The 11,944-nt window shown below is 33.5% G+C and overlaps 1 protein-coding gene across 2 annotated transcripts; it reads left to right on the forward strand.

The window, feature by feature from the left end:
• The first annotated feature begins 1,541 nt into the window (after positions 1-1,541).
• LOC126412401 (RNA polymerase II elongation factor ELL-like) lies at positions 1,542-11,387 on the forward strand. Of its 2 annotated transcripts, none has more exons than XM_050081986.1 (3): positions 1,542-1,732; positions 7,323-7,494; positions 7,600-11,387. In XM_050081986.1, exons 1-3 carry the CDS (start codon positions 1,725-1,727, stop codon positions 7,786-7,788), a joined length of 369 nt encoding a protein of 122 aa, XP_049937943.1. In that variant the 5' UTR covers positions 1,542-1,724; the 3' UTR covers positions 7,789-11,387. The 2 variants fall into 2 exon arrangements, with proteins under 2 accessions (XP_049937943.1, XP_049937942.1); XM_050081985.1 differs by lacking the exon at positions 1,542-1,732 and adding an exon at positions 1,801-1,929.
• The last annotated feature ends 557 nt before the right edge of the window (positions 11,388-11,944 follow it).

An 11,944-nucleotide genomic window follows, 5' to 3' on the forward strand; every position in this document is an offset into this window, starting at 1 on the left:
CCACCTGACAATGAAAGACTTGTTTTGGAAAGTAACATCCCTACTATAGTTCCAGGTACAGTTGCTCCACTTTTTCTGATGTCTTCTAGCGATCCAGTTCCTTCAACTTCTGGTATCTCTAGTGGTAATCTCATTTCTTCTTGTCCTTATGAACAAGAACTCCTAGAAGAATTATCTGTGTCTCCTCCATTCCCATAGTGTGGTCCCTGAAAAAGAAATAGCTGTAGCCAAAAGAGAGAAGACTCTTATCGTTACGAGTTCACCTGTAAAGGCTCGTCTGATATAAGAAGCCTCTGTCACAGAGTAAAAGAAAAAGAGAATGAAGAAACCTACTCCACAAGGACTAAATTCATCGTAAGGTGAATGTGCTTAGTTGGCATTAGAATAATATGATGTTTCTTAGAACAAAGACATTGAAGAAGATGGGGATTTTTCAGGAATTGAAGCTAGTGACTTCATAATTATAATTAAGTGCGTGGAGTAAAAAAAAAAAAAAAAAAAAGACTATATATCTGTCGAGAAAATTTGTCTTCGTTCTGGCATTCAAGTGATTTCTATAAATCTTCCAATAGATTTGCCAAAATGGATGAAAACGCATTTGTAGCCACTGCTTAAAGACTTGTGTCGAAGATCTGACTAATTTCAATGTTCAATGTTGACTTGTATGAATGCAGCCCTCGCAATAAATATGTTTTAAATTATAATTATCACGAAGTTTGCGATATTTATTTACAGAAATGTGTTTTGTCTCATTTATGTGATAGGTATTTAATTTTTATTCAGTGAAACCACAATTTTCTCATTTCAAGTGACTTTAAAAAAATGACGTAAAATGAGAGAAAATGTCAAGTTACGTATAGGATCCCTCTTTGCGTTATTGTTTCATATGTGTACATAACATGCATCAAAATACTCGTCAGGATTTTTATTATCCAAAAAAAGGATATCTGAATTTTGTACTACGTTTAGTCGCTGGAACTGGTAACTGGGAAGCAAAAACTTTTTTGTTAGAAGGAGGTGAAAGCCTGCAACTGTATCATTCATCATTTAAATAATGAAACACTACACTAGCTCCGTACTTTTTCGTTTCGAGGATTTATTCTCACTATCAAGGGCAAATATTTTCGCAAGGATTTTGTGCGAAGTTTACGTATGAGACGTTTTGCGTATCATGCGCTAATATCGTCTTTTTGAGGTTATAAGAACATGTTTCTCCTCAATTATGCAGAAAATCACACACGCGAAACAAGACTCACATTGTTTGTGAAACATCCCAAAAAAATTCTTACGTGAATATTTGCAACTGACAATGAAAATAAATTTTCGGGACCTGCATGAAATAAAAACATCACTGAAAGTCTCTTCAATTATTTAGACAGGAACTTTGTGCAACGCACAAGAGCAAAGTTACCCCCACAGTAGCGCCAACTGGCGCTACAAGTCGCTAAACATTTTAACAACAAATATGCGAAACATGCGTTTCACCGCTGTGTTGTCTGAGTCTGATGATCAGGAATCGCGCAAGCGCAGCTGAGAAAGTTTGAAAATGGCTGTGATTGGTCACGAACCTACTTACTCCCATCAGCCACCATTCCGAGAGGCAAAGGCAGGATATTGGACAATGGCCAGTGCGTCGGCTTTTACCGATTGAGAACGGGTGACTAAGCGTGTGAAGAAAGAAGAACACCACCTAACGATAGTAAACACTACTTGAAGACCGCGCCATGTCAGTGTAAGCTTATGTCTATTATTGAAGTTTTTTCTCCACAAAATATTGTTCCGTAAAGCGTAAATGTCGGCAAACATTATGTTAACGTAAAATCGGGTGTGAATTAACATTGTGATCAGAGGAAATTTGACGAGAGCGATAAAAATTGCCCTAAAATGGGGTACAACATTAATGCCGGGGACGCAGAAGCTGGGCTTTACGTAAATTGTTACATTTTTAACACAAATTATTACAGATCTCGTGTTATATTTCCTTTCATGAATTACTTGCTGTTTGAGTATTCCTAATTATACTAAACAGTTGAAACTAGTGTGTCTATTTTTATACTTTGTCAGTTAGAGACCTTAATAAGCTGATTCATATTGTATCTAAACTTTATTACTATGCATTTCAATGCTTCAGTTACTATTGTAGTCAGAATTTGTGCTCAAATATCAGTAAAAAAAGAAATAGTATCCCCTGACTAGAATGTCGATCAGACACAAGTGCGACCTGTCAAATCATACAACTAACTGGGTGCAACAGTTTGTAGGGATATGAAATGGAACAGTCACATAGGCGTAGTTGCAGGTAAAGCTGGTGACAGACTAAGATTCATTAAGAGAATTCTAGAAAAAATGTAATCTATCCACAAAAGGAGATTACAGAACACTTCTGTGACCCATCCTACAATATTGCTCAACTTTGTGGGGCCTGTACCATATAAGAGTAATGAGTAATGGGCGACAGTGAATATGTACACAGAGAAGTGTGGCACTAATGATAACAGGTTTTTTTTTTTTTTGAGAAAGTATGACAGAAATGCTGAAAAAGCCGAACTGGAAGACTGAAGATAAACACAAACTATCTTGTCAAAGCCTGCTTAAATAGTTTAAAAGGACCAGCACCAAGTGAGAAATCCATGAATATACTACAACCTCATACGTATCTAGAGGTTGTCAAGAGAGAATTGAACTAATTACGGCTCACACTGAGGCATTTGAGTCATTCCATGTCAAATCAACACACTTTAAATAAAAATTTTACTTCACCCTCTTACATTTTGCTGAAAGTTGGTGCTGAAACTAAGAAAAATACCAAATTTCAATTTTTCACCTCAAACCATTCCTGAAATATGGCCATGTAAACTTTTAAAAAACTGGCCCAAAATGTGTGAACGGACTTTTTTTAAATTGCCGTAGGAGCTGCCCTACTTGAACTAGAGAACTGGGAAAGGTGTCATTTTGCAGCATTTTTCATGCTCTTTCCAGTGATAGACAAAAAACATAGCTTCTAATTAATAACCTTTTTCAAAATGGTAATTAATATTTTGATTTAATTTTTTTGCAAAAAGTACATAATTGAAAATTTTCAAAATATTTCCATAACTACTTCATACTATTGTAAATCACATGGCAAAATATAAATGTGGGATGATGATGGGTTCATTGTTAAAAAAAAAATATTCCGGACTCTTGTTTTTCTCTAACGGCCCTAGTTTGACCAAACTGACTTTAAAGGAAGTATGTCAGTAGAGGACCGTATACATAGGGCTTGATGTCTGTACAATAATTCGGAGACTGGAGCCATTGTTGAGATGATGTCGTCTGCATTGTTACCTTCTAAGGCTGTGTGCGCCTACAGAATTATTGTGCACTGTGGTTTTAGTGCAAATCAACTGTTACCTCTGTGTTGACCAGTCTGTATCTATTATATTTAATAGTTCATTTTCAAGTAAATCTATACATTGAAGAACAGTTTATAAGTGGTTTTTGTATAAATATGGAACCAAGTAAAAAGTGCAGTGCTGTAAGAGTGCAGTGTTGTAATCCATTGAAGAAGTAAAATCATTTTATTAGAGACCAAAAAAAACTGAGAAATGTCACAACATGGATGCCCAAATTATGTCCTCAAATACCAAGTGGTGCCAAGATTTGTGATAAATGTAGGAAAAATACACCAGAGCCCATCAGTGATAAAAGTGTTGAAGAATCTTCTGGATCAGAGATAATCATCCGAGACCAAGACCCTGACTTCACTCCAACTTCAGTAGCTGTTAAAACATTTAACACAACACTTCAAGAACTAGGCGAGTCCCCAATTTAGAAGAGAAAACTAATATCTAGGCATTACGTCTAATCAAAAGTGAAGAAAATCTCTTCAATGACACGTAAACTTTTTGTTGCTCCTGAAACTTCGTCAGATACTGATACCGATGAATCTGTTCTTGAAAATCTTAAAAGAAACTTTAAAAATTCTATAAGTACAGCAAAAAAACTGATTCTTACAAGTTTACCTGAAAAGTGGAGTGTCAGGAAAATAATGAGGGAATTTAATGCTCCTAATTACATTGTTCGGCAGTCCAAAAAAATTTTGAAAGAGAGAGGATTCATGGAAGGTCCAAAACCAGGGAAGTGTTTACCAACAGAAACTGTCAAAATTGTACATTCATTTTATGAAAATGATGAAGTTAGCAGGGCAATGCCAGGTATTAAAGATTGTGTGACAATTACAGAAACAAGTGGAAACGAAACAAAAGTATCAAAAAGACTTATTTTGTGTAACCTTAAAGAAGCTTACAAGCATTTTAAAGACAAGTTTCCTAGCATAAAAATAGGTTTCTCTAAATTTGCTGAGTTGAGACCAAAACATTGTGTATTGGCTGGCCGGAGTGGCACACACACACACACACACACACACACACACACACACACACTGTCTGCATGTGCACAACTCACCAAAACATAAAATTAATGATAGAAAATGCCAAACTAAATACAGTAATGAGCAGCAGCTTAAACAATTATAAGCAGTGCATTGCAAAAATGCTTTGTAACCCATCATCAGTTGATTGGAACATGGGAAACTGTGAATACTGCCCAGGAGAACTGTCATACGTAAAATTTTAAGACTCTTTTTCATGAAAACTTAATTGAACAAGTTCAGTTCCAACAGTGGATGTCAGTTGACCGATGTAATTTGGAAATTGTTCAGAAAACTTCTGAAGAAGTCATAGATTTATTTTGTAGTAAGATGTCGACTTTGATTCGGCATGACTTCATTGCTAAGCAACAACGAACATTCCTTAACTCCACAAGAGAAAACCTTATGGAATCTGAATTTGTTGTCATATGTGATTTTTCAGAAAATTATAGTATAGTTCTCAGGATGAAGCTCTGAGTTTCCACTGGACAAGACAACAGATTACCATGCATCCTTTTGTTATATATTACAAACAGGAAGACAAAATTGAGCATATGAGCTTTGTCATTGTTTCTGATTGCCTGGAGCACAATACAACTGCGGTTTAAACCTTTCAAAAGAAGCTAATTTCATATCTAACAAATAAATTTCAAAAGATTCCAAAAAAGATATACTATTATTCTGACAGTTCTGCCGCTCAGTGTAAAAATAAGAAAAACTTCCTGAACCTTTGCCTTCATGAGGAAGACTTCAACATAAAAGCTGAGTGGCACTTTTCAGCCACAGCACATGGGAAAGGGCCTTGTGATGGAGTAGGGGGTTCAGTAAAGAGACTGGCAGCTCGTGTAAGTTTGCAAAGGCCATACCAAAATAAGATCCAAACCGCACGAGATATATTTGAGTGCAGTAGATAATATCACAAATGTTGATTTTGCATATTCCACTCAAGAAGACTACACTGCTTCAGAAATATTCTTAAAAAGCCGACTTGAAGAGGCATTGACAATCAAAGGAACACAGCAATTTCACACTTCCATTCCCAACACTACATCAAAATTAATTGTCAAATACTTCTCACGTGATATACAGAGTTGGGAGAGGGAAGTAATTACATCACCAGACAAACTGAAGTTACAGTATGTATGAGGCTATGTCACCACTGTATATGGCAGAAACTGGTGGCTTGGGTACATTTTAGAAAAAAACGAAGAACTTGATGAAGTGAAAATAACTTTTCTTCATCCATGTGGACCAGCTAAGTCATTCTCTTATCCTGGATGTTCTCACAAATGTGAATCGATTTACTCCAACAGGGAGAACATACATTCTTAATGAAAGTGATGTAAACCAAACCCAGTCAGCTTTAATAAAATGTAATATATGAAGTTCCTAGACAGTTTATTGGGAAACTGCTTTCAACTCAAAACTTAATTTTTGTGTCAGGTTAGTGTTAATGTATATTTTATAGAAAGTTGTTTCCAAATTATTGTTAGTACCTATTGTGTTAAATTTAGCTATGTACAGATACCTCTTACTTAAAAACAAGCATTACGCATTTAATTTGTTTAATAGTTCCATTTCAAACATCATTGACCAGAACTATTATGTAAATACTTGTACTTATTCATACTTTATTTCAGTTTGTAGTTAAATGCTCAATTTCTTGTTTTTGTTATATCGGTTAATATATTGTTAGTGAAGTTGTATGAAATTAAAATAAGCAGTCAACTTAATTATAAAATATGCTGATTAGTTTTCGTTTAATAAGGTGATGTTTTGATATTTCTAATACTTTTTTTACATACCTTTCAGTATATTTTAAAGAAATTCCTGTTTGTTAAAGGTCAGTTTGGTCAAACTAGGGCCAGTGAAAAACAAGAGTCTGGAATTTTTTTTTAACAGTGAACCCATCATCATCCCAGATTTATATTTTGCCATGTGATTTACAATAGTATGAAGTAGTTATGGAAATATTTTGAAAATATTCAATTATGTACTTTTTGCAAAAAAATTAAATCAAAATATTAATTACCATTTTGAAAAAGGTTATTAATTAGAAGCTATGTTTTTTGTCTATCACTGGAAAGAGCATGAAAAATGCTGCAAAATGACACCTTTCCCAGTTCTCTTGTTCAATTAGGGCAGCTCCTACGGCAATTTAAAAACAGTCCGTTCACACATTTTGGGCCAGTTTTTGAAAAGTTTACATGACTATATTTCAGGAATGGTTTGAGGTGAAAAATTGATATTTGGTATTTTTCTTAGTTTTTGTAAAAAAAATTAAAATTAAATCAGAATATAAATTGGTATTTGGAAAAGGTTATTAATTAGAAGCTATGTTTTGTTGTATATCCCTGGAAAGAGCATGCAAAATGACACCTTTCCCAGTTCTCTAGCTCGATTAGGGCAGCTCCTAGGTTAATTTAAAAAAAGTCCGTTCACACACATTTGGCTGTTTTTGAAAAGTTTACATAGCCATATTTCAGGAATGGTTTGAGATAAAAAATTGAAATTTGGTATTTTTCTTAGTCTCAGTGCCCACTATAAGTATACCAACTTTCAGCAAAATCTAAGAGGGTGAGGTAAAATAGGTGTTGATTTGACATGGAATGTCTCATTTAAGCAATGGCAACATATAAATACACTTCATATATGACTCGCATTGGGAAGAAGCCCCAATAACTGGTACACTGTGAGAACATATTTCTTTTCTGTGTAAATTATCTTTGTCGTTCTTAATGTTATTTTCAACTTCTATATTACATTGGACATTAGAGTGAATATGCTTGAAATTTCTAGTGGCTATTATGGTAACAAATTAGGAAAAATCTTTTTCTGACTCAGTTTGTCACACTATTTCAGTAAATTGTAGAAATCCTTTCAGTCCATTAACTGTTACTAATTTTTACAGGAATTACACAAAAATAATGAACAGGGAGCAATGGAGTAAATATAAAGCTGACTTCAATGCAGATTATTCAGAATACAGAAGACTTCACTCTGAAGTTGAAAAAGTTTCCCAGAGATTTGCTGATTTAGAAAAGAGCTTAAAGCAACAAGTAAAGTTTAGCCCTGAATGGAAGGTATGATTAGAGATGAACTTGGAAAGCTTTCAGTTTTAAGTAATAGGTAGTTAAATCAATTACATTTCTTGAGTGTATTACCATTCTCAAACTTTGTTCTTACAGAGCATACAAAAACAAATTATTCAGGAATATGAGGAAACAAAGCGTGATCAGGAGTTCCAAGATGCCAAGAAGAGGTTTCAGTATCTGCATGAAAAACTGTCACTCATCAAACGCCTGGTTTCTGAATACGATGCAGCACAGAATTATACTGACCCTTACCTCACTCAGCACATGAAATGCTGCTTGTAATGTTCCAAGGGTGATCAGTTGAGCAATAATCTCATTGTGGTGAACTGACATTGTGCTTAGTACTTTCTTGCAAGTTTCATTACACATTTCAAAATTTAGCATAGTAATTCCTATCATACTTGTCACATATACTAAGGACTGTTGGTCTGGAGAGGATAATGTGTGCAGTTATGATGACTGAAAGTTTTAAAAAATAGAGGACATTAAGTCAGTATTGGATATAGCCTTCACACTGTGTTGTATGGTTATATGCTTAACTTGAAAGGTTGAAGAGTTAACTTCGAGGATTTTTACTTTTCCTGTCAAGGGTGTTGTTTTGATTTTGAAATGTGTGACGAACTGAATTTCAGGCTTCCTTCGTAATTGGTAAATGTAAGAAATTTTTGCAGACTTAAGCTCATTGTCAAGTCATAGATGGCAGTCAGAAAGATTGTTTTTGCTTGCAACATCACCATGAAGAAAGTGGGATAATGAGCTGTGCATTTATTTTTGGATAATTGTTAATATTAATTACACAATCCTGATACATTCACAGTGGGACAATAATATCTTGTTAATTACTGAGAACATATATGGTGCTGTATCTACATAAAAGTGAAGAAAAATCAATATCTTTCCAATGTTAATGTATTTTATTCCTGAGATTGATTGTCATAAAAAGAGAAAGTAATTGAAAGTCCCATATGTCTACACAACCTTTCCACTGTTCTCTCTCCTTAGAGTATGGTATGGGCCATCACTGTAAAATTATGTTGATTCCAGATGTGAGAACAGGCATCAAAAATGTAGGTGATATACTGCAATTTGAAGTACTGTATTTTTTAACCATTCGCACTTCTTAATTTATTTAAAAGTGTGCCCCATACAGTTAGGTGTTTTTACATTCGATAAAATTTAAAATCCCAGTTAATAGAAATAACTAGATCAAAAATTATTTGTGTTGTTAAACAGCTTGTGGTGGGAGAGGTAAGATAATGATATTTATCATACAAATGCACAGAGTATTGTCTATTATGAATATTTAATTAATCTAAATGTACGGCTCATGTAATGCCAAGAAAGTATTCGCAGAACGATATTTTCTGTTTGTATAGCGTTTCTTAATTTATTCAGAACTCGTCTAAGGATAGTCTTGTGACAGCTAAAAAAATTATTGTGATGGGATGGACAAAGTTTACTTAAAGCTCTTCCACAGAATACTGTTTCCTGAAAATGTGGCTATTAGAATTGGTATTATTGGCACTAATTGCTGGTGCACTGCTTATGTAATACATTGAACAAACAAAGAACAATCTCAAACTATCGAGCAGTTTTACACATATGATGTAATGAATTTTAGTTGCAGTATTTGGTACTGTGAACTAAAGAACATTTTCATGTGAAAATTCTTGCATGAGTTGTGGTTGGGAAGAATGTACATGTGTTGGATAATGAACTGAAGGTACCATAAAAAAGCTCCAATAAGTTTAATTACATTAAAAATCTAAAAGTGCCTGGGTATCTATGAGAAAGTGGCTTTTCACTAAATAAAAAATTCATGTTTTAAGACAACAGTACAAAACTTTAAAATTATTTTCCATGTCATTTACATGAAACTGGAATAATCCCAGTGAATAAACAGTGCAAGTGTGCTGATGCCTAGGTAAATTTATATGACAGAGGGAGAGATATGAGACAGAGGTTTATTTTGAAATTGCTGAAACTGGAAAGACATTTTGGATAACAGAGTCAGAATAAGAAATCCCAATATGTTGGCCAAATCTATAGCTCAGTATCACTATACTACCCCATTTCAAAAATAAATTTTGTGATGTGGTACTTTAGCACCAGAGTTCTGAAAGCAGTGTATATTGTGTGTTTGTTTCTTTCTATAAATGTGTTAAATATGTGTATGAAATCTCCACAAAATGTAATTAATTGTATATGTATGAGTACCGTGTAAAATATTCTGTTGGCCATCATGGAATTGGAAGACCATACTTTTGTTTTTGTAACTTGTTATTACTCGTGCAATAAGTCAAATTTCATGTCCTTGCATAACACACACTCTTTAGATGATGTGTTTATTATTTGCATATAGAGTATGTTTATGTAGCAAACTGGTCAAAACATGCGATACTGTCTTTTGTAATCATTCTATTGTAATAACAGAAGTTAGACATTTGTGGGAAATTAATAAAAAATGTTTCATCCTCGCAATTATTTTTAGTTTTTTTTTTTTCTTGCTCCATCAGTTACAAAATTAAATTCAATTAGTATTGCCAGATGTGCCCTTCATACGTATACTAGTGAAAGTGATTACATTGGTCAGTGATATTCCAGATATTCTGTTCAATCCATGATTGATTCATTTGTTTGAAGTGGGTGTGGCTTTTTGTGAATGACATGAAGTGGCTGGAGTTAAATATTCTTTCAGTTATGTATGTATTAACAAAATCATGTAAATTATCTGGCTTGTGGACAATGTATAATCAGAATGTCCAAACCATATCATGAAAATGGTTAGATAGTTATCAACTGTATGTATATATTAAAAATCTTTTAGATATTGCTACAGATAATTTTGAGAAACGTGACAGAGAAGATTTAATGACCGAAGTACAGTACTAAGTGAAATAACAGTGCAGAATTCACTTATTGGGTAAAGTTTGTTCACAACTCTGCGTAAGTTGCTGATGAATGCTTCTCCTGATGAAGTGAATTAATGTTATGAGTCAGTGTATTAAGCTGCAAGAATGTTGTTGATGGAAATAATGGAAGATAAATACTTTATATGTAATGTACTTTTAATTGGGATGTATTTATTTTATTTTATGTTAATATGCAGCAGATTTGCTGTGAACTATTGTAACTTGACTGATGCTGATGTGAGAGAGAAGGGAGTGAGAACTGCCCTGCCACCATTGCTCAAGGGTTAACTACAGTGAAATGTAGGGAAAAGTTTAATGTAGTGATTAAATGGCATTATTATTACTATTATTATTATTATTATTAGTAGTAGTAGTAGTAGTAGTAGTAGTAGTAGTAGTAGTATATTATGACTATTATTATGTTGTGACTATTATTATTACTCTCTGTATAGTGTTTTATAAAACAGATTTCATTCAATAATATGCATTATGTCTCCTTTTATTATTGTGTTCTGCTTTTGAGATTTTTCATGAAAATGTTAAAAAAAATTTGCTTCTTTGTCCTGGGACTGTGTAATTATGCCAGTTAATACTTATTCTCATTGTGGTGTAGCTACTTTTCTGTTGGTAAGAATTTATTTCTTCATTCATCTGTAGACAAATATCTTTGTATAGATGTCATAATCTCAAGTGTGTGAGTCTTTATCACTGAATTACCTAAAGCAGGCAAAACATGTTTCAAACAAGAGAAATGAAGACTCCTCTGGTAATACCTTATTTTTAGATGTAGATTTCATGGAGTAAATTACAAACTGTAATGCATTGTGTTGCTTAAAAGTACACTCTGACCCTTTTGTCTGCTTTGTAGTTGGTAAACTTGATCTTTTATTTGCAATAATTTTATGTTTAATGAAATCTTTAATGGAGTAAAAACTGTTTTTTAGTAAATGTTCTTTAAGATTTCTTAAATTTATTGTGTTTCTTTGTTTCGATATATTTTAACAGTTTATAATATCTTGACCCTTGGTTAAAAAGAAGTCCATGCTCTATTCATTTAAGTACAAGCATTTACTACATTTGGCTTGATAATCATGTATAGAGCTGTTTTGCTATATATTGCTCAACTTTTTTTTTTTTTTTTTTAAATATAAAACTGCAGTTTGAAACACATTAACTCGTAACTGTCAGAATACCCCATTTCTTGAATAGCTCAATGCAGTGGGCCCTTTTGTGGCTCTTTCTCATTCTGGTGGCTCATTTTTGCAATTTGAACACATTTTCCACATTCTGAGCATCTACACTCCAGAATATAACACCACAGCTGATGTTAAAATGTATGTGTGCAAATTATGGTGGTTTTAGGCATGAGCTACTGTGATTAATATTTGTAAGGCATAGCATACTGTGCTAATTTTTTCCAAGTACCTTGATATGTTCATCTGAATTGAATTGTTGGACATACATACCTAAAAATTTTATAGCACTATGGTTTCAGTATGTACTTCTAGTTTTGTTGTATTAGATTT

Source organism: Schistocerca serialis, chromosome 7 (assembly GCF_023864345.2).
Source record: "Schistocerca serialis cubense isolate TAMUIC-IGC-003099 chromosome 7, iqSchSeri2.2, whole genome shotgun sequence".
NCBI lineage: Eukaryota > Metazoa > Arthropoda > Insecta > Orthoptera > Acrididae > Schistocerca > Schistocerca serialis.